This window comes from Octopus bimaculoides, chromosome 10, assembly GCF_046866305.1.
Source record: "Octopus bimaculoides isolate indiv1 chromosome 10, ASM4686630v1, whole genome shotgun sequence".
Lineage (NCBI taxonomy): Eukaryota > Metazoa > Mollusca > Cephalopoda > Octopoda > Octopodidae > Octopus > Octopus bimaculoides.
The window spans coordinates 85758293-85782107 of NC_142937.1; the positions used below are offsets into that span (position 1 = coordinate 85758293).

The 23815-nt window shown below is 35.2% G+C and overlaps 1 protein-coding gene across 1 annotated transcript in view; it reads right to left on the reverse strand.

Annotated features, from left to right (window-relative positions):
* Positions 1-4638: 4638 nt before the first annotated feature.
* Positions 4639-23815, reverse strand: part of LOC106871323 (beta-1,3-N-acetylglucosaminyltransferase radical fringe) — an 87032-nt gene continuing 67855 nt past the window's right edge. Inside the window, exons 5-10 of the mRNA XM_089358922.1 lie at positions 19243-19390; positions 14982-15067; positions 8058-8128; positions 6948-7042; positions 6626-6708; positions 4639-5529 (exon numbers count right to left, since the gene is read on the reverse strand). Of these exons, the coding sequence (XP_089215048.1) occupies positions 5439-5529; positions 6626-6708; positions 6948-7042; positions 8058-8128; positions 14982-15067; positions 19243-19390 (574 nt within the window). The 3' untranslated portion in view covers positions 4639-5438. The remainder of the gene's footprint in view (positions 5530-6625; positions 6709-6947; positions 7043-8057; positions 8129-14981; positions 15068-19242; positions 19391-23815) is intronic.

Consider the following 23815-nt stretch of genomic DNA (forward strand, 5'->3'; position numbering starts at 1 on the left):
ACACACACACACACACACACAAATAAATTCAGGGACATACAAACATAGAAACACAATGTTTTAATGTCAAGATTAACAAGCCATATAATTATTAGCAATAAATAAAAACACTAAACTTTTAAATAAATGCCATTTCTAATGTTTAGCTTTAGGTGTCTTGCTTGTTAGTTTTGTTTGTTTCTCGTTTTATATGGTTTTAAAAATAAGTGTAAAATTCTGTTAATTAAGCATTGATTACACACACACATACACATTTACATGTATATTCATACATATTAGCATATACATCTACACACATACACAGGCACAGAAACATGTGCATATACATGCACAAACATTTACATATACACACACACACACACACACACATGTAATAAATATATACACACATACTGAACACTACACATGATGATGTAAAAGGGTAAGCATTCACTGTAATGAGTTTCTATGGCAAGGAAATGAAGGTGGAGCCAAGCACACAATACGAAGAATTAAGATTTAACATTGTTGAATCTCCACCCACTAACTTATGAAAGTTTAGAACATTCAGGGAAATGATGATGATGATGACGGTGAAATGATGCTGAAATGATGATGATTTCCGACATAAAAGAACAGTGCCATGAATTTTGTCAGAGTGGGGATGTCAAATAAATTGACTTTCAGATACTTCTTTATCAACTTCTGTAAAAATGAAAGGCAAAACCGACCCAGGTGGAATTTGAACTCAGAACATAAAAGGATGTAACTAAATACAAGGCATAAATTTAGACTACTGCTCTAACAAACGTGCCGATCCACTAACCCTGGCAGTGCTAAAAATAATACTTTTGTTTTTCTTTTTTGTAAGGGTGACACATAGACAACTGGGAAAAGTAAATGAAGAATGATCAAACAAAATGGAGATTTTGTTTGCTTTTTTTTATAGATCAGGATTGATTTTTAAAAAAATACTGCATCAAATATTTTCCAGTAATGTGTTATTAAAAAAACCCCCATAAAAACACAAAAAAAAAGAAAAGAAAGAACCTTAGCCTTTTGCTACTCTTAACTGTTCGTTATAATTCTTTCATTACTATGATTGATAAATTGATCATCGTAATTAATCCCTTCACAGCTATTATTAATCCATTAGCACAAGGCCATAAAAACAAATGTCAAAAAAATTTTTTTACAGCAAAATCCAAGACTTAATTTTTATTTTTAAACACATGTGTTTGTGTATGAATAATAATAATAAAAAAAAAGAAAAAAAACTGTTAAAATCAACCCTTTACATGTAGAATGATGCAGGTTGAGCAATTAGGATTACTAGAAACAACAAACATACTCCCAGCAGATATAAACTCATGAACTACCAGTTATTTTGTGTTCAACAATAAGCAATTGTGCCATACCTTACTTGTTGGTTAAAATCTTTAAACAAAAGAAAATTAGATTAAAAGTAAGCAGTGGCATTCATCCAGTATTTCAACACTTTTGTGTCTTCATATTTAAATTAAAATCTTAGTCTAAATTCCATTAACGTTACCATAGTAATATAGGAGTTTTAGTAGGTTAAACATTTGCCTCTTGTTTGTGTTCCAAATAACCAATAAATAAAGTTACATGTAGTTTTTTGTATGCCCTTTAAAATTCTTCATTACTTTGAAAAGTCACTGAAAAAACTAAAGTATTTGCTCAGCATCTTGGGCAGGTTTTTTTATTACTGTAGCCTTGGATTGACATATCTCACAATTGGAATTTGGTGGCTGAACACTATGCAGAAACAAGAAGTGACAGAGGGAGAAAGAGAGAGAGAGAGAGAGAGAGAGGAAGAACAAGAGAGAGAGAAATTACAACCATCCTATATTGGAGAAATAAAAGAACAACATAAGTTTTTATGTATTGCTGCTCTTTTATCTAACACAGTACAGCTACTACAGACATGTTAGACTGCAGCCAAAGAATGGCCATTAATTGATTGTCATGAAGTCACAAACCAATGCACTCCAACCTCTGACCCACAGATATCTTCTCCCTCCGACTTTTCTATCCCTATAATTACAATAGCATCTGCTTTCTCGGCAGTCTCAATTCACTTCCACTCAGGTACTTTTAATTTAATCATCTCTCCTCTTTTCATTCTCCATATTGTGTCCACTTCCTCGTGTCCCTACATTAATCATTATGTCTAGTCCTTCCTCACCAGAATGTTGGTCCTCAGAAATTCCCTCCCTGCACATTTTTCCAGCAGCCATTAACTTGCAAACTTGCAACAGTTCAAGCAAAATGTTAGCAACATCAATCTCACTGGTCTCAAATGGCCCCTGAAGGCTATGAGTACAGCTCCTTCTTCCAAAAGGTAGAGGGAGAGAGAGTACGATCCATGAGGGATCATATAACAGCCTGCCTGGACTCCCAATCTCTTTGTGCAATAATCTACAAAGGTTATATCATACCATTTTGCGTCATCACTGGCCATCCAAAGACTATTAACACAATGAAATAAAAATAACCAAAATAAATTATTTTTAGGACACACAAGTGGCACACTTTGTTGCAGCAGCATACTCCAACACAATACAGCAATCACACAATACTTGCTATTACAAAGAGCCAGACATCTATAGTCCTGCTCCAAACCACTGCCACCACTACTAACATTATCATCACACCATCCTAAAGAACACTGTCCTTTTGATATTAGAGATTATAAGTACCAATTCAAAACAGGAAAAAAAAACAATAGGACAGCTGATGATCTGATTCATTTTCATATTCATGGATCTAACTATAAGTTGAATAGAAAAGAATATCTCTGAAGTAGATGAGATACTGTTGAAATAAAAGAATGGAGTCTCTGTTGATTTTGATGATGAGCATTCTGCTGTTCAACCAGTTGAACTTCCAATTCATTAAATTAATCTCTAAGTGGTTAAAATATTTCCCAAACACATGAACCCTTAACGTAATTATCATTTTGAATCAGTGTGACACAGTATGCCACAAAGCTGGACTTTTGATTTACAAGTGCAGTTTCCCTCTATATAAATTCACTCAAAAGGTATGGGTTGACTTGAAGCTATGGTATAGAAACACTGGCTCAAGATGCCATACATTGGGTTTAAACCAGGACTCCAATGGGACCACATTATTATAGAGAAAACATCTTAACCACTCTGCCATGCTTAAGTCTATAAGTAAATAAATTAGAACAGTATAAAACAACATTTATAGTATCTAATTCAGGAAGAGAGAATGACAGGTTGCCCTGTAATGTAATACAAGGTGGTCATGGAGCAAGTGACTGACATATGATCCATCCAGGTAGGCTTGCTGTTCTTTACTGGCTCAAATTAGTGCTTATCATGTTTGATAATCTTTTATGATATCTATTATCTAATGTTTGTGATACTGACGTCAATGAAATCTTCTATATAAATTCATTCAAAAGGTATGAGTTGACCTGAAGTTGTGGTATAAAAACACAGGCTCAAGATGCCATACATTGGGTTTAAACCAAGACTCCAGTGGGACCTCATTACTGTAGAGAAAACATCTTAACCACTCTGCCATGCATATGTCCATACATAACTAACCTTCCCCACCTCCTTTTTTGATTTCTATGTCAATTTTACATTAATCAACAAGAGGTCAAGCTGTGACTATCCTGTCCCTTTCCTGGCATAATCCATCCATTTCTTGGTATAGCGTGTAGACTGGACAGTAAAGTATGGTTTAGGAAAACTTTAGCTACTGATTCTAGCAGGCTAAGAGATCACACAGACATTTCCTCATATTAATGTTTGGAAGACAAGCCTCCTTGTTAGTTTGTACAACCAAGTAAGACATTTTTATTGGCTTATTAGCCCCTAAATACAGGGCTACCTTGAACCCTAACAATGATAAATGTAAAGGATCATCAATTCCTACTGAGTTCAACTTCTTTGTCTCTACAATGGCCACTACAAGAACCTACTGATATAAAAACATACCAAGACTTCCAAACAGTACCCCAGTTGATAAACCACTGCATGCCAAGCAAAGTAGAGATGATATATCTAGGGAAGTGATGTGTGGATTACACCTCACTATACTGACAACTTATATGCCATAAGTTTCTTCAATCAGTTGAGTGTGATTTGATATAAAATGAAAGTCTAGGATGTTAGGGTACCCCTTTGCACTGTTTATAGTTCTATAAAAAGGGAAAAAAAAACCACCAAAAAAACTGATGTAACACACATACACACATAATATGTAGGCTGTAACATTTCAAAATTTCAAACAATCTCTCTCTCTCTCTCTCAATATATATATATATATATATATATATATATATATATATATATATATATATATAGAGAGAGAGAGAGAGAGAGAGAGAGAGAGAGAGAGGGAATGATACATGCACAATCACACACACACACGCACACACACCTGCTAGGGCACAAAATGCGCAAATATATACCAAAAATAGTTTGTTTCATAACTTTCATATACATGCACATACTGAAACACAGCTGTGTACACACACACACAGATATAACAATCTGCAACATTACTGATTTTACATTAATATTTTTTGATTTTTATCAACAATAAAAAAAAAATGAAAATAAATAAAAAGTAAATAAATGAAATGAAAAATAAAGATTTTTGGCTAAATTGTGTTTTTGAGGGTGGCGGGCTTTAAATTGTTGAAACTTTCAGTTTCTTTTAAATCCCCTCTTTTGGCTATTCAAAAGCTCTGTATTTTTAGGAGAAGGAGAAATATGGTGATGCTCAAGCCCTTCCTGGCTGTCAGCAGGAACCAAAGCTTTTTAGGTCTGTTACATACATGAACCATTAGACATTCTGTGGTTTGGCACCAACTTGTCCATCACAGCAACACAACCAAAATCTTGATCCCCACCTCTATTGTGTCATGCCATGAAAATGCTGTACCAAATAATTTTCCACCCAAATGGTTTTTTTTTTCTGTCCCCTAAATTAGAACTCCCTGGGATTTTCTCTTTGCCCAACCCACATTTTCTCAGACAGGCCTTCCACCTGCAGCAATAAAAGCTGAACGAACATCAACCATGTCGTGGCAACCTCACCAGTGATGAGGAGGAAGAGTACGCATAGGTCATTTATGGACACTGTCCCTCCTCACTGAATTAAAATATTAAAAGAAAAACAAAAAATAAAAATAAAAAATGAAATAAATGAAATTACCAAAGAAGGAAAAATAAATATTTAAAAAAAGGAAAAAGAAATAAAATTGTAAAAAAAAAAAAAAATTCAAAGAGAGAATTTGAAAAATTTTGTCCGTAATCAATAGATCTGAACTGATTTTCAATTTTTAAACATAAGCTGGGAGGGCCGTGTTTGTTTCTGCTACTGTGTTGTGAGACAACAGTAATGAGATCAATGCTTAGTGTAAGTTAACCGTCAAACATGAAGAAGTTCCTTCAATGAAAGGTCTTGAAATTGGCTACACTTTGTTTAATGTTCCGGCATTTCTTCAAGTAAGGGAAGAGATAGCAGTGAAGTGACCATAATCTGGAAAAGAAAACCAATAAAGATACAAAGATGTAAAAATTAAAAAATAGTTTAAATAAGAAATCTCTAAAGTCAGCACAAGTTCACATATATTTGGGAAAACAGCTTATTTGATTCAACTAGCTCCAGAATTTAACTGGTACTTTATTTTATCAACTCCAAAAGGATGAAAGGTTAAAAATTGACCTCAGTGAGATTGGAATTCAGAATGTAAGTAACTATATAAAAGTATTTTGTTTTAGAATGGTGGTGCTCTACCATTGTTGCCACTCATCAAACTTTAATAAGAGCAACACAAGAATATATGTATACAAATTTATTTTTAGCATTTTTCAGGTGGGAGAAGGTGAATGAGTAAAAACTCTATCGTCTGCTTCATAACTGAATGGTTCACAGTAGGAAGAGCATCCAGCTGTAATGACAACTGATCTAACTTGAGATTCTTTGTTGCTGCTGTTAAAAGCAGGAGCCAAATTACCATTGAATTATACATCATACTTTAAAAATATATAAAAAAAAAGACACATTAGATAATGCAATCTTAGACACTCCCTCTTCCAAAAGATGAGAAGGTCACAGCTAGAATGCCTCACATGAAAGGCCTGCTAGATTAGAGCTGACCTGAAGCTAAACAAGTGTGCTAAGAAATAAACTATCATAAGCATGGGAACAGATGTGATAGCAATAAAGCCTAAACACAAACACACATATATATATTAAATGCCACTTTTGTTTGTGTAAAACACCAGAGTACTCAATACACACTATGAGGAATGCATATTATTTATAGTGTTTGTAGTAATTGTCAGACTGTAGTTTCACATCAGTAGCCAGGTAGTTGGACACACTGATCTGTAGCAAATATTTCCATTAGATAGGGAAGAAAAAGACTAGTACGTATGGAAATAAAAAAAGGAATTAAACGTCCAGCAACACACACACACACACACACACACACACACATATACATATATGATCTGTTATTACAATATGCACATGAATGGTCATTGTACTTTCATTCTTCCATGCTACTCTGAACACATACATATATAAATATATATCACTAGATACATTAGACAAATTAAAGGTTCTTTACCTAGTTGGGTCTTCATCTTCTGAAAATCCTGGAACATTAACAATATTCATTTTCTCTCCATAGTAAGAATAACTGAATGTTACCTACAATGTAAAAAAAAAAAAAACACTTGGTTTGAACGCAGAGCGCTTATGTAACTAAACTATGAGTTCAAAATAACTATGTAATAAACAAAGAGTTTACATCATGCATGTTGACAGCATTAACACACAGACGGTTTCATAGTCACAGTAGTAACACAGTCAGTCACTGTAGTAACAGCCACATAGTCACAGCGGTAACACAGCAAGAATACAAACAGCAGGAATATAAGTCGACTTACATGTTTTTCCAGTTGGTTAGGTCGTAGTAACCAAAGTGCCTCAAGGTGTGAATGGAAGTCTTCCACTTCTGTGAGGGGTTTCTTCAAAAGATGTCCTGAAGAAGAAATAGGAATAATATTTAACCCTTTAGCGTTCAGATTTCTTTGTCAAATGTATTGCTTATTTCTTCACGTTGTTTTGACGTTATCAGATATAATGCCATAGCTTCAATATTGCAATGATGTGAAAGAATTACATTGGAGGGTAGGTAGGTAGGTAGGTGTGGAAGCTTGGATCTGGTCAGTTTAATTTAGAACAGGTAGAATGTTTTGGCCAGATATGGCTGGTTTAAATGCTAAAGGGTTAACGTGGGTCTATTTTTAAAGACTATTTTATTTACAGAACCCCTAAAGAGATGAAAGGTAAAGTCAGAATTTGAACTCAGGATTTAGTGTAACAAAAGTAAATACTACAGCATTAAGGTAATCTGTTTAGTCTAATGCTGTACTAAATTTTCCATAGTTAATTGGATGAAAGTTGAAGGGCAGCAGATTAGCAGAATCATCAGAGCATCAGATAAAATGTTTGGTATTTAGTTTCGACCCTCTATGCTCTGAGTTCAAATCCTGCTGAGCTCTATAAATATGTTGTTTCTCCAACCTGTCTAATTATACCAATATTACAATGGCCTTTGCTTCTAGGAATTACCTGGTTGCATGCCACCTCCACCTCTGCTTTCCCATCTGCATTCTCATCACTCTCTACAGCACTGTTTTCTCTCCAGGTCCTTGTACTAATTATATGCAATCCTTCCTTCCCAGAATATCAAATCCTCTGAAATTTTCAAATTTCTTTTAGACAGACATTGAGTTACAAATATCCAAACTAAACACACCAATCTTTCAAGTCACAGAGAACTCATAGAGATCATTCATGGGCTCTGCCCCCTCTTTCTGCCTCACTACCAAAACATACAAAACAAAAATTAAGTAATTTGGTTTTTCTGTCCTCTCAGCTCCTTTCGTTCCTCTATGGTCGATAGATATTAGCTTACCTATGACAAATTTATTTATGTAACTAGGATCAATTATTTATGTAACTAGGATCAATAAATACAGGTACAGACTTACCTATGATATATCCAACTGTACAGTCATCTGGCAGGCGTATTTCTTCCCCAACAGCCATTAAGCGACCTCCACTAAAATATACAAATGTTAAACGTTATTGAACAAATTAGTATAGAAGTGATTTGCATAAACTATTAACACCAATATAATCATACCAACACCAACAATATCACCATCACCACCACCATCATCACATCACCACTGTCAATAGAATCATCAGCCAAAGTGTGAGCCTTTTAATCTACAAGAAATAAATCACCTCAACTTATGCTCAGCCACCTTTAAAATAAAACATTGGACAATGTAGTCCTAGATTATTGAGGGTGAACATATGATACATGTGACATGCTATGGGGATTTTAAGTGACACATGATGGACATTAAAAAAAAAAATCTCCCTGAAAGATGTTATGAAAATCTTATCTCTAAGCACTTACCCAAAACTAAAACATATATACATGGAAGTGACATTCCAATAAAATGGTTATTAAAGGAAGTAAAATTCGGATACACTGGGCTAAAGAAAAAATATTGGCCATTGCCAGCACTGTCCAAGATACACTACATCTGGGAAATAAATAAATAAATAAATAAATAAGGCAGCTTGGTTATGGTTGGAGTGCCTTTGGTCCTAGGTTTGTTTGGGGGTAAACAAACAGTAAGAATCAACAAAAATCATTAAATGCATGAGATTTGTTAGCACAGGAAATAATAACAACTTAGGCACTGGCATGGCTGTGTGGTAAGAAGCTTGCTTCCAGTTACTTGGTTCTGGGTTCAGTTCTACAGCATGGTACCCTGAGCAAGTTTCTTCTAAAGCTCCAGGTCGATCAAAGCCTGGTGAATGGATCTGGTAAACAAAACTGAAAGAAGCCTGTCGTGTCTGTGTTACTGTCTCCTTGCCTTGATTTGTTTTTGCATGATAGTTGTCTGGTCATGAGGAAATATTACTTTATTTGGAAACAGGTGAAGGTTAGCAACAGGAAGAGCATCTGGTTGTAGAAAATCCACGTCAACAAATTCTGTCCGTCCCATGCAAGTATGGGAAATGAACATTAAAATGATGACAATGATGATGGTGATGATGATGATGAAATGTGGCAATTCAAAGGAAATAGAATTGTTTAGAAATGAAATAATTCAAGGACATTAGGTGTATAAAAACAATGAAAATAACAAGAGTCATTGACTAAAATGGAGTTATTTTTTTATGTCATTGCTTGTTAATTTCTAATTAGCTTTTTTCAATGTTCCATGTAATAAATAAACCTTGAATACTTTGACTAAATTTGTAATTAAAAAAAATTATCCTTTAATCAGCTGTCTTGTTTATTTCTGTTAGTATTTAGGGGTTTAATTATGAGATTTAGTTATACTCCATCAACAACCATTTTAAACACTTCGTATCAGTTTACAATGAATATGGGAGAAGCTCGTTTAGAATATTATAGCTTCATAAATTAGTAAAGTACTTCAGTTATTACAAACAGTGAAGGGAAGAATGGGTAGAGTACTGGCCAAAATACCTTGTGGTACTAGGTTATGTTCCTTACATTCTGATTTCAAATCCCTACCAAAGTCACCTTTGCCCTTTCATCCTTTTGAGTTCAAGAAAAGTAATCATCAGACTACAAGTACTGGGGGACCAATATAATTGACTGTATCCTTGAAGGCAACACCTCATATGGTTACAGTCCAAGGATGAATAATCAACATCATCATTATCAACGTTTAACATCTGTTTTCCATGCTGGCATGGGTTAGATGGCTTGATGGAAACTGCCATGGCCAAAAGGTCACACCGGGTTTTGTAGTCTGTTTTGGCTGGATGCTCTTCCTAACACCAACCACTTTACAGAGTGTACTGGGTGCTTTTTACAAGGTACCAACACCCAAACCAATGCTTTTTTATGTGGCACCTTGGTTTTAGGATCTCAGTTCTGTTGTGGTGGGTAGGTCTTCTTGAGTACAGCAATGCACCACATATCTCGATCCTATGTATTCTCCTTCATAAGGCCCAGCATTTTGAGACAGAATATAAGAATAGTATTTGCCAAGAAATAATTTAGACCATTCATGAATTAACTCTTGTAACGATTATATTACAAACAGAAACAAATAATAAAAGAAAGGACAAAGGTTTTTTTCTCATACATTAATGAGTTTTTCAATGTCTTCGAAATGAATGTAAACAGAATTTTGTGTGACATTATGCATTTCAGAATTGCCTAACTGACGTAATCCAGTACGGTACTATGTGGCACAAGTTTACACACACACACACACACACACACACAATGGTGGTGCTGGTGGTGGAGGTAGTAGTAGTAAAAAGGTGTGTGTGTGTGTGTGTGTGTGTGTGTGTGTGTGTGTGTGTGTGTGTGTGTGTGTGTGCGCGCGCACGTGTTCACAGAATAACTTGGAAGATAAGAAGAGATAGGTACATGCTGGAAATCAAATAAACTTGTAGCTCAACCTATACGTATATACATATCTTATTAACAGCTACAGATGCTTTAATTAAAGAGATAGTTGACACCTTGTGTCAGCACTCTACTGTGTACATTGGTGTGGAGAGAGACATTCACTGACACAGAAACTAGCTTATTTAGTTAACATTCCAGACAGAGCATAAATTAGATAATGAATGTACGACAGTTATAATAATAGAGGGTGGTGGAGGTTATGATGATGACAACAACAACAATCATGATGACGACTATGATGACAATGATGACAAGAAATAACTATGATGATGATGAAGACGATGACAGCAGCAATGGTTTCAAATTTTGGCACGAGACCAGTAATTCTGAGGCAGTGACCACACACACACACACACACACACACACACACACACACACACACACACAGAGTAAAGGAAATGGATTGCTATCAATTTTGGCAAGTATGAGTATTCAGTTGTCTGATCATCTGAATTACCTGCTAAGTGACTGAGTATTCCATGGACTTGAAATTCTCAGGCAGAATCAGAATGACACAGTGTGATAAGGCTGAACCTTTGAATCACATTTATAATCCTATCCAGCAGGCTTCCACACAGTTTTTGTCTACTCAGTTTCACCCAAAAAAGAGTGGATCAGTCAGAGGTCCATGATGCCACGTGAGGATAGAACCTTGGACCATGCAATTGCGAGATGATCTTAACCCTCCAGACATGCTGTATCCACATACACAGTCATGCATACAGCAATATAGCAGTACTATGGTAATTGTTGTCACAAGGTGTGTATTTGTGCTGAAGCTACAACTCTTAGCTCAAATATAAACATACAAAGTTCAGGTTATTCCTATACATTATATGACTACAGCTTGATTTAATTTTCTTTTCTGAGTCTAAATTATTAGATCTGAAAATAATTCATGAGAAAACACTGCACAAACAAAATTATTTTATAGAAAATTTTACCAACTTGGTCAGTGTCTTGTGCTTACTTTGCACTCCTAAAATATATATTCTTTATTATATATATAATTTAATTTATATAAGGGCATTATTATACAATAACGCCTCACACTAAGAGGGACTCTAGAAGTGAAACTACTAGCAATTATATGTACCAGGTAAATGAGAAGAAGAAGCATATTAGTTTGAAATAGCTTGCATCCCTTCTCTCTGCAATCCTGCAAAGGCTCTCATACTTGGCACACTTCCATTTAAAGGCTTGATTGCACACTTCGTCCCACAGGACCAGTGCGTTAGATCCAGATTATTTTTGTTGTCTTTACAGATGGTACAGCATGAACAATATTGTTTCACAGAAAGCTTCTATCAGCTTAGGTCAGTGTCTGGTGCTTACCTCATGCACCTAAAATGTACACCATATGTGTGTGTGTGTGTGTGTGTGTGTGTGTGTGTGTGTGTGTGTGTGTGTGTGTGTGTGTGTGTGTGTGTGTGTGTGTGTGTGTGTAATGATTAAGTGAGTGGTAATCCCAAATAAGATTTTACTCAAATCATGACAATTCATCCCATAGAAATTGGGTGTAAAGTGATGATGATGATGATGATGATATACCCTGCACACATAAACAACACACAGCATATACATATACACTCACACACATCTATATACATACATGCATGCACACAAAGTGCATGTGTGTGTGTGTGTGTGTGTGTGTGTGTGTGTGTGGTGTATAAATACTTAAATGCCTTCAAAGACATACCAAAAATAAATAAAAGAATGAAAAACTACACAAAACAATGTACGGGCATCAATTTAAAAGACACCTGCACCAGGTAAATCTTAGCCAGAAGAGATACTAAATGGATAAAAAAGAAAACAAACAAAAACAAAAACAAAAACAAAAATTTTTATAAACCAAAGAAAGAACTAAACTAACCTGTCAAATAAATGAAATTGGAAAGAAATCAAACTTTGGTTTAGTTCACACATTCTGTCAAGCAAGCTACCTGATACCCTACCCGACAACCTACCCAAATTTCTTTCTCTTTTCTGAATGTTTTACATAACATTTACTGATGCTTGCATGGTCTCGTCAATTAAGACATATACTTCAAACAGTTGTTTTTAAGACAGCCTGTCTATTATCAGTCAACAATATGCCTGCAGCTGTGGAGTTAACTTGGTTACCCCAGCCAACTTAGTTTGGGCAATACACATACATATATATACTAAACACAAGCAAATATATATGCATATGCAAACACGTACACACACATACATTTAACGTTCAAGTCTGGCTGTGTGGTTAAGCAGTTTGCTTCCCAACCACATGGGTTCAGGTTCAGTTCAGTCCGATTGCACAGTACCTAGGGTAAGTTTCTTCTGCTGCTAGTCTTGGGCTGGCCAAAACTTTGTCAATGGATTTGCTAGACAGAAATTCACACACACGGCAGTGAGCTGGTAGAAACTTTAGCACGCCGGGTGAAATGCTTAGCGGTATTTCATCTACCGCTACGTTCTGAGTTCAAATTCCGCCGAGGTCGACTTTGCCTTTCATCCTTTCGGGGTCGATAAATTAAGTACCAGTTACGCACTGGGGTCGATGAATTCGACTTAATCCCTTGTTTGCCCCCTCTATGTTTAGCCCCTTGTGGGCAGTAAAGAAATAAGAAATTCACACACACGGGTACATGTATATTATACATGTGCAGTTTACTGGACATCATGCTACCAGTGGTGTGCTATGTCTGTGACCAAGATGGTTAAAACCTGGCTTACTCAGTCCACCTGGCTGTAAATAGTGACCACAGCATCACACAGAACTTCTAAAACAGTATATCTAGCAAATATCCAAGGCCTGGTGGTGTTATTAAACAGAGGAACAAATTAAGTCTATCTACCCAAGAGGGGAACAATCGCTCTTGTAGGCTTCTACTGCTCTGAGTCAACAAATATAAATCAACACGCATATACACTCACGCATAAATTTCTGTCGATCCATTTTCATTCATAAGGCTTGGAATGGCCTGGGACTAATGTAGAACGGTGGAGGTGCAATGGCCCAGTGGTTAGGGCAGCGGACTCGCGGTCATAGGATCGCGGTTTTGATTCCCAGACCGGGTGTTGTGAGTGTTTGTTGAGCGAAAACACCTAAAGCTCCACGAGGCACCGGCAGAGGGTGGTGGCGACCCTTGTTGTACTCTTTCGCCCCAACTTTCTCTCACTCTTACTTCCTGTTTCTGTTGTGCCTGTAATTCAAAGGGTCAGCCTTGTCACACTGTGTTACGCTGAATATCCCTGAGAACTACGTTAAGGGTACACGTGTCTGTGGAATGCTCAGCCACTTGCACGTCAATTTCACGAGCAGGCCAATTTCACGACGGAGTGCCAACAAAAACAACAATGTAGAACACACTTGCTCAAGGTACCATGTTGTAGAATTGAACCCAAAGCACATGATTATGAAGTAAACTCATTAACTACAGTAGTTATGCATTTTTCCCTAAACTAATGACTATGGTACTTTTACCTTTCAGCCATTTATAAAGAACAAATATTCATAGCAACACTAAAGTAAAAATTGATAGAAATACACTTAAAATGGTTATATCTCAGAAGTAGAAAATATTTTAATAAAAGACCAACAAAAAAAAAAAATGGTTGGTAGAAACTTGTAGTATACAAAGTGGAGTAATCACCAGACAATTAAGCATCATTAATGAATAAATTGGCAAGTAGATCAAAGTTAAATGTCTAATTAACATTATACAAGAGCTATAATTAACATAACCTGCTTTATGTAGTATTTTTATTTTTTCAAAGACAGCGGAAGACAGAATCATTAGGAATTGAACCAAAAGGAAAGTGATAGAGAGAGGAAAAGAAAAAAGTTTTACTACCAACATTGCATCATTGAAGTTTTGTGCCAGCATTCATCATTTGGAAATAACCTGATTTTACCATTCTGTTCAATACAGATTCATCTTGTAGCCAACATTCCCACCAGCTGTGATTCCTCAATCTTTTTGTAGATCTAGGACTACATTATCAAATGTGCCCTTTCTTTTTTTAAAGAAGACATGATGTAATTTGTGGGAATTTGGCTGCTATTTCTAACATTGAGCAACTTATATACGGGTTCTTTGTTGGCTTGTTGTTGTTGTTGTTGTTGTTGTGGCGGTGGTGGTGTGTTATTGTCGTTGTTGCTGCAGGTGGTAATACTGACAATGTTATTACTGTAGCTTTTGTTGTTGATGATGCAGGTGGTGATGATGATGATGGTGATGATAATGACAACAATGATGACAACAATGATGACGACAACAATGATGATGACAACAACAATGATGATGACAACAACAATGATGATGGTGTTGATGATGATGATGATGATGATGATGATGATGATGATGGCAGCATCAGTGACAGTGGAGCTAGGATGGCTGAATACTCATCATAATAAAAGTTATAATTACAACAAAGAGAACAGACTTACCCAGCATGGGGCATCATTTTCAAAGCAAGACTTCGGCTGATGCAGAATCCAGCACCACCAGTTGCAAACCAAAATTCAATTTTCTTCTGCAAAAAAAAAAATAAGAGAAAGGAATGAAAATGACAAACAAAAGAAGGAAGTTGTTCAGACATTAGACATCTCATTAGAGACAGAGTTAAGTAAAAGTTGCAGCGAGAGAAGGGAAAAGACGAGCTGTAGGACATTTGCATAAAATGCACATCACCATCATCGTCATTTAATGTCCATGTTCCATGGTGGCATGGGTTGGACAGTTTGACAGGATTTGATGAGTCCAAGAACTGCTTTGTGTTTCAGTGTCTGCTTCAGCATGGTTTCCACAGCTGGATGCCCTTCCTAATGTCAACCACTTTACAGCATGTACCGGGTGCTTTATTCATGTCACAGGCACCAGTGAGGTCAACATACAACTTGCAAGACTACAAAACTATGACAGGGGAGGTTTTATGCTAAGAGATGAGTGTGACAGAAGGGACCAAAGCAGAACAGGTTTCTTGCTGTAAAGAAACTACAAGACTACTCATGTTTCAGAAGATGGGAATGATTGAGTAGAAAAGATAAAAGATAATGGTGATGAAATGTCTGGATGGACCCTCAAGGTACATGTGTGGGGACAGAGGAACTAAGAGTGTGTAAGGGGGTGGAGGTTGCAAGAATGTATTTATATACACATAAACACATCAGCTTATCCCATAAGTAATGTCCAAAATCTGACATCTGTAAGTTGGATTGATGTGTTTGTCAATTTAAAATACTTAAGTAGCAGTGATACATATTACCATGACCTTGTGTGTTTGTCAAGTAGTCTATGTCATTACAGTATGTATTAGTCAGTTCAGTTACTGCTTTGACTCTCTTAAAGACAGACCAGTCCACAAAGCATTTAAGGCAGATAATACTTTATGAGTTGATGAAAGACAATAATGCAACGGAAGCAATCTGAAATATCCATAGTGTTTATGGGAAGGATTACTTAACTCAAAAAATTAATTGAAGATAGTTTAAAAGGTCGAGGGTGGTTTCAGTTTAAAAGTTACTCCACAAACAGGTTATCCTGTTCAGTTTAATGACAACCTGCTTTTGTCAGAACTTGGGTGAAATAGTAATGTTTGTAACTGAAGATTCAGCTTTGAAGCTGAATTCAAGTCCTTCAACAATTTGCAGGCATTTGTAATGGCTTAAAAATGTGCCTAAACTTGGAAAATGGATTCCTCATAGCAGTGAAGGCAATCCACTTTGAAAAACAGTTTTGGCATCCAGAGTAGTAGGTCACTTGCCAGCACTTGTTTAACTCACCAGCAATATCCTACAAAGAGCAGATGCCTTTCCCTTATAATGGTGGAAACAAGCAGATCTCCACACAGTTGGTTTTTTGCTGGGATGAGTTCTCCATGATATAAAATCCAAGTTGATTTTTTTTTTTGTCACAATATTTTGGTAAAAAGTACATCGTATACACTACTAAATATGGCAATATTACTTTAATAATTATAGCAAAAATGAGAGAACTTCAGTTTTATCTGACCTCCTCAGTGAAATATATTTGATGAAGTATTTATGATAAGATATGATAGGATCACTAAGTAGGTGCACTTAAGACTTAAGAAAAACAGAATAATTAACATATTTAAGAAAATATGCCAATGACATGAATATCTCAAGGGCATCATCTGCATGAAAGACAATAGTTAAGTTAGTGCTATATACTTAATGTATTAAATATGTAATCAGAAATATTTGTACAATGAAGAAGCATCTTTAATTTAGATGCAGTGATATATGTTTAGTCCACAGGTTTGCTTCTGAAACAAGTGGTTTCTGGTTAAATCCTACTGTATGGTACTTGGTGGGTTGTCTTCTGATATATCAGTGAGCCAACCAAGGCCTTGCTAGTAGATTTAGTGGATGGAAGTTGAAAGAAGCTTGTTGTGTGTGTATGTGTGAATATGTATGTTTATGTGTGCACAGTTATTGTTCTAGTGGTTAGCAGAAACATTTGAGCCTTGGGAAAAATGCTGAGCCCTTACTTTCTAACTTCAAATTCCACCAAGGTCAACTTTGATTTTTATCCTTTAAGGATTCATAAAATAAAGCACCAGTCAAATACTGGGGGGGGGGGGCGACGGTATTGATGTAACCCACTCCTTACAAAATGTTGCTTAAAACAGAAATTATTATTACCACTACTACTACTACTACTACCACCATTATTATTCAAATCCCACAAGAGCCAATAAATATATTACCAGTCAAATATCAAAGTAGGTTTAATTAGCTATACCCTTGTGATATTATGCAAGAAATAAATAAATTTTTCTTATATAAACTATGATTTAGCAAAATGTTCCCTAACACATAATATATATATATATATATATATATATATATATATATATATATATATATATATATATGATAATTATATATACCTAAACGTATTGTGAATAACAACTATTCAAGTATACAGTGAATGTCACTTTTTTTTTTTACTTTTCTAACCTTAAGCATAGCGAAAAGAAATCAAATGTCCTAGATATGACATTCCCATGAGCTGAGTCACAAAAATTACTGAGGACTTTGACAGAGATTAAGAACAGCCAGATGATTAAAGAGATTGTGACTTTGACTAGCAATGATCATTTTTATTTATGCACTCTTTCCATATGTAATAAGAGAAGCTACAGCTGGTTAAATGACCCTCAGTATATATTACATTCTCAGTTCATTGATTTCAACAAAAACTGAAGAGAAAAGTTGAACTGGGCAGAATTTAAATGCATAGCACGAAGGGACATAACTAAAGACTGTTTTAAAATGGTTAAGTGTATTTAATGGGTAGAGAGTATCAAATAATTAATATATATATATATATATATATATATATATAAGTGGTGAAAGTAAATAGATTGACTGACAGACAGTAATAGTTCTGCACTAGATATGCTAGTGCATAGTTAATTAGAGACAAATATATAGTGGATAGACAGCTAAGTTAGTGTTAACATATTTAAAACAAGGGACATTAAATAACTAAGTATATCATCATCATCATCATCATCGTTTAACGTCTGCTTTCCATGCTAGCATAGGTTGGACGATTTGACTGAGGACTGGTGAACCAGATGGCTGCACCAGGCTCCAATCTGATCTGGCAGAGTTTCTACAGCTGGATGCCCTTCCTAACACCAGCCACTCCGAGAGTGTAGTGGGGCAACAGCCATGCTCAAAATAGTGTTTTTTATGTGCCACCTGCACGGGAGCCAGTCCAGCGGCACTGGAATGACCTCGCTCAAATGATTTTCTAATGTGCCACCAGCACAAGTGCTAGAAGGTGATGCTGGTAACGACCTCGCTCAAATGGTGCTATTTACGGGCCACTAGCACGAAGAAAAATAGATAGATTGACATATAAAGTGATAGTTAAGTTAGTGTTAACATATCTAATGTGTGGAACATTAAACGTTTAACTAAAATATATGGTGATGAAAGATAAGACAGACAGTTAAGTGAAGATTATTATAACTGTTGCATGAAACATAAAAAAAAAGACTATTATTAAATGAAGAAGAAACGACATTAATCAATGTATAATATTATTTTACCTATATCATTTATATCAACAAGTATGGGAGACAACTTGACATGTTTCCGCCTTACTAGACCTCATCAGTGAAACATAGGCTTCAGCATACATGCTGAAGTGGTGATGAGAGAATCAGTAAATAGATGTGCTACTAAGTACACAGGTAGGCATGAAAAATTAGTATATTTTAAAAATAAATGTGAGCTTAATTTTTTTGGGATGCCATCTGCATATAACAATACTTAAGTTAGTTTCAATATTTAATGGAATAAACATTAAAATAATTATACAGCAAGGATAAAATATTATTCAGAGTCAAATATTGTTGTATAAGAGACAAATCTAGACATGTTTTGGTTTTATTACGCCCTCATCAGCTCAGTACAGATTTTACCATTCATAATGAAATAGAGACAGAAGAATCACTAAGTGACTCTATAAAACAGTACATTGGTTTGGTATAGTTTAGTGTGAAGTCATAGCACAAATTTTTTTCCCTTCATAGTTTTTAGCTTTGCCCCATGTAGAAATCGCACCCCAGATTTATCAGTTAAAATCAAGTATAAATATAGTGCAACTTATGCACAAGTAAATATGATACTTTTAAACATATATATGAAAGGAAACTAGTGAACTTACTCCTGGTTGGTTTATGTCCATAATTTGCAACGGATGCTTAAGGCTAAGTTTTCCAAGATACCAGTCTTGAGTATGATTATATTTTTGAAGGAGAGTAACCAGCTTTGGTACATTCACATATGTATCATCATCAACATGACAAAACCACCTAGACAGGGATAAATAGAAACAAATAATTGAATATATAAATAAAAGCAAGAAAGAACATATTTTGGCGAGATACTATTAAGAATCTCAAATGGAATAATTACATATTTCCTTAACTAAGGGCAGTTTGTTAATAATCAAGAAGACATTCAGTCGTCAAATCTCTAATTATATACAGCACACACACACACACGAACACACACACACGAACGCATACATACATATATATACATTAAATATATATATATACAGACACATATATGTATACTATACATACATTTATGCACATGCTCTAATAATTCAGAATACCGAGTCTGTTTCCATAAAGCAAATAATAACAATAATAATAATAATAATAATAATAATAATAATAATAATAATAATAATAATAATAAGATATAAAAAGGGGAACTTGACACGACGATCAGTCGGACGCTGACACTCGTTGATGCTGCATCGAAGAGGCCAGGGAATAGAAGAAAGAAGACATGCACCCAACATCAGAGCTGAAGACACCTCCGAAAGGAGGGGCCCCGCCACGTCAAAACGGTAGAGGAGTAGGGGCCGAAACCGGACGTGGTTCCTCCTGATGATGTCTTCAGCTAACTGGATCCTATAAAGGAGCTGTTGTGGTGGCAGACCACGAAACATGGTTGAAATTCCTTCCTTTTTTACTATAGGCACAAGGCCTGAAATTTTGGAGGATGGGACTAGTCGATTATATCAACCCTAGTATTTTCACTGGTACTTAATTTATCGAACCCGAAAGGATGAGAGGCAAAGTTAACACCGGCGGGATTTGAACTCAGAACATAGTAATAGACAAAATACCGCTAAGCATTTCACCCAGCATGCTAACAATTCTGCCAGCTTACCACCTTAATGATAATAATAATAATAAAAAAATTCCCTAATGCAATACCAGGCACTGGCTCTCATGGCTTCTGATTGGAAGTGTTATCATGTACATGTTTTGTTTTGGTGTAAAAGATGGGCTACAGCAAATCTTCTGCTCAAAACCACAGATTTGCTTGTCAGTTGCTTGACCTTAACCAGTTGAGCATGTCCCTCAGTGGGTGACAATATGCGCATCTCTGATCACGAGCAGAAATAGTTGGGGAGCATCGCAGCCATACATTGAGAGGAATTCTTTGGAGTTTGAATAATTCACCTCAGGAAACTTGGGTGCTTTGTTCAACATCCTTAAACAACCCTTATTTGGGGATCTTTTGAGCGGGATGGGCTACTCAACCTGAGAAAATTCTAACTGGGCCTTACCCGCAAGATCATGTGCTGTTTATCTAGACATGAGATCACCATGTCGCGCACATATGGTTGTGATGCATGTACCTGGTGTACCCTTATCAGACGGGTAGTCATGATGGGTATATTGGGCTTTGTATATTTATACTCCAGTGTCACTTTGATGGCATGTGCTACTCTCTCACTCAATAATAATAATAATAATAATAATAATGATAATGATAATGTTGAGGGTGGGAAAATATATCTAGTTGAAATGATACCAATATATTACTGGTACTTGGATTAATAACTCTTGATGAAAGACAGTGTAGGTTGATCTCACTGCAATGTGAACTCAGAACTGTAAAGGGCTGTGAAAATACATTAACAGAGCATTGCAGTATCAAACCCATCTGCATTACCCTAGCCCATCCAAAAAGCACTGAACCAATGAGGAAGTCCCTTTGAAGTTGCAGAACCTACCAAGAATAGCAACCAGATCTTTCTCAAATCACAGTTTACCATTAAAAAAAAACACATTAAATAATGTAATCCAAGATATTCTGACTATCCCATCAAATGATTTTAGGTAGAGTGTATCCTGGACTATACTATACAATATGTTCTTCCTTTTCTAAAGATGGTGGGGCATCATTTTAGGAAGAATTTGATTTTATTTCTAAAAGATCAAGCAATAATCACCCTGTATAGCTATATATTATGACTGATTTTTGAGACACTAATACTACTACTACTACTACTACTACTAAAATTACTGCTACTACTAATACTACCTGTCATGCAAGTGCTTGGTTTGTTTTTTAAGATCACAAATTTAACAGGAGTGTGAGTGTATATGTGTATGAGACAGAAAAATATTACGTATGTGCATATCTATGAGAGAGGGGGAGGTAAATAGAGAGAGAGAGAGAGAGAGAATGGAATGGAGCAAGAGAGAGGGAAAGAGAAAATAGAGAGTTAGTAATAGGATATAAAAGGGAGAGAAGGTGTATCTGAAAAAGAGAGAGAGGGGGGTATATGATAGCAAAAAGAGAGCATATATAAAAGAGAGAAGGAGAGGAGTTGGGTGAGTGAGAGAGAGTGAGTGAGTGAGTGTAGGTATGTGTGTGAATACACAAGGAAGAAAGAGAAAGAAAGAGACTGTGTGGGAGGGAATGAGAGAGGGAGACAGTATGTCTGAAAGTGAGAAAGTAAAGAGGTATCTATTATAATCCATTCAGTCAATTGATCCATTCATAACATTGTTATATATAAAGTTTTTCACACTCAGCATTAAGCATTCTTATAGTTTTCCCTTTATCAAATAATTGTCACATTTACTGATCTGACAAGTGCTGCCAAACAAACATGACTTCTGCTTGGAGTGTTAACAAGAATTTTGTTCTCTCACTCTCTCTGTTTGTGTGTATACATGTGTGTGTGTATATGTTTGTGTGTATATATATATATATATATAAACAAATAGTAAATGAGTATATGCATGTATACGTACAGGTATGTGCATACCGACATCCACCTGTATGTATAGGTGCATATCTGGGTACAGGACATTGCAAACAAAACAGAGACGAGAAAACACACAAGCCACATATATATATATATATATATATATATATATATATATATATATATATATATATATATATATATATATATATATATATATATATAAAAATATATATATATATATATAAAAATATATATATATATTATATGGTTTTTAACTTTTAAATTTTCATATTCAAAAGAGACAGAGACTTCAAATTTGATATATCGATTTATTCACCACTCTATGTAACATAGAGTGGTGAATAAATCGATATATCAAATTTGAAGTCTATGTCTCTTTTGAATATGAAAATTTAAAAGTTAAAAACCTTATAATATAAATATAAACTGTGAGAACGACCCTTAAGGAATCTAGTTAATGATCCCCTAAGGTAAGTTCTTATGCTATATTGGTAACGGTTGCTACATCCTCTGGAAAATTATTATATATATATATATATATATATATATATATAAATAAATACATACATATGTGTGTGTATCTACCTATCTATATGGGTGCTGGTGCCACATAAAAAGCACCCAGTACACTCTGAAGTGAGTGTTGGTGTTAGGAAGGGCATCCAGCCATAGAAACCAAGCCAAAAACAGACTATGGAACCTGGTGCAGCCTCTGCCTCCAGTCAAGCAGTCCAACCCATGCCAGCATGGAAAACGAACATTAAATGTTGATAACGATGATGATGATATATGTGTGCATATGTGTGTGTGTGTGCGTATATGCCATGTGAGTACAGCCTAAAGATTACATGAAGGCACCAGACATGTTATAAAATGCTGTCTGTTATCGTTTTCATTGGATGAAATTATTAGAAGCTCATAAAAATATATAATACATTCATTAGACAATAGTTATCTCTCACCAGACGGAGTACTTTTTTGTTTTATTGATCTTACCTTCACTGAACAGTATACTATAAAATATATATTCTTTCATTCTTTTACTTGTTTCAGTCGTTTGACTGCGGCCATGCTGGAGCACCACTTTAAAGGGTTTTAGTCAAAGAAATCAACTCCAGGACTTATTCTTTGTAAGTCTAGTACTTATCCTATCAGACTCTTTTGCCAAACCACTAAGTTACAGAGACATAAACATAGTCACACACAAACAAACAAATATACATACACACACACACACATATATAAATATATATAAATATATATAAATAAAAATATATATAAATATATATAAATAAAAATATATATATAAATATATATATATATATATATATATATATATATATATATAAACATATATAAACACACACACACAGACACACACACACACACACACAGACAGACACACATGTGCACACGCATTTGTACATACAAATATATATAAATATACAAGTTTTATGTCTGTCCAATTTGGCATGTTGTGGTAATGCAATGTCATAATTATACTTGAACTTAAATCTCGTCCAAGTAAATATACCTTACACCCTCACTCTCAATAAAGAGCAAGAACAATGAGAGAATTAAAGTTTTGCCAAATTTTACTTGAGTTACCTTTCAGAATGGCTGGTCATAAAGTGCAGTTTCAAAATAGAACACATTTTCTTTGTAAAGTATTGTCTTGATTCTCATATAT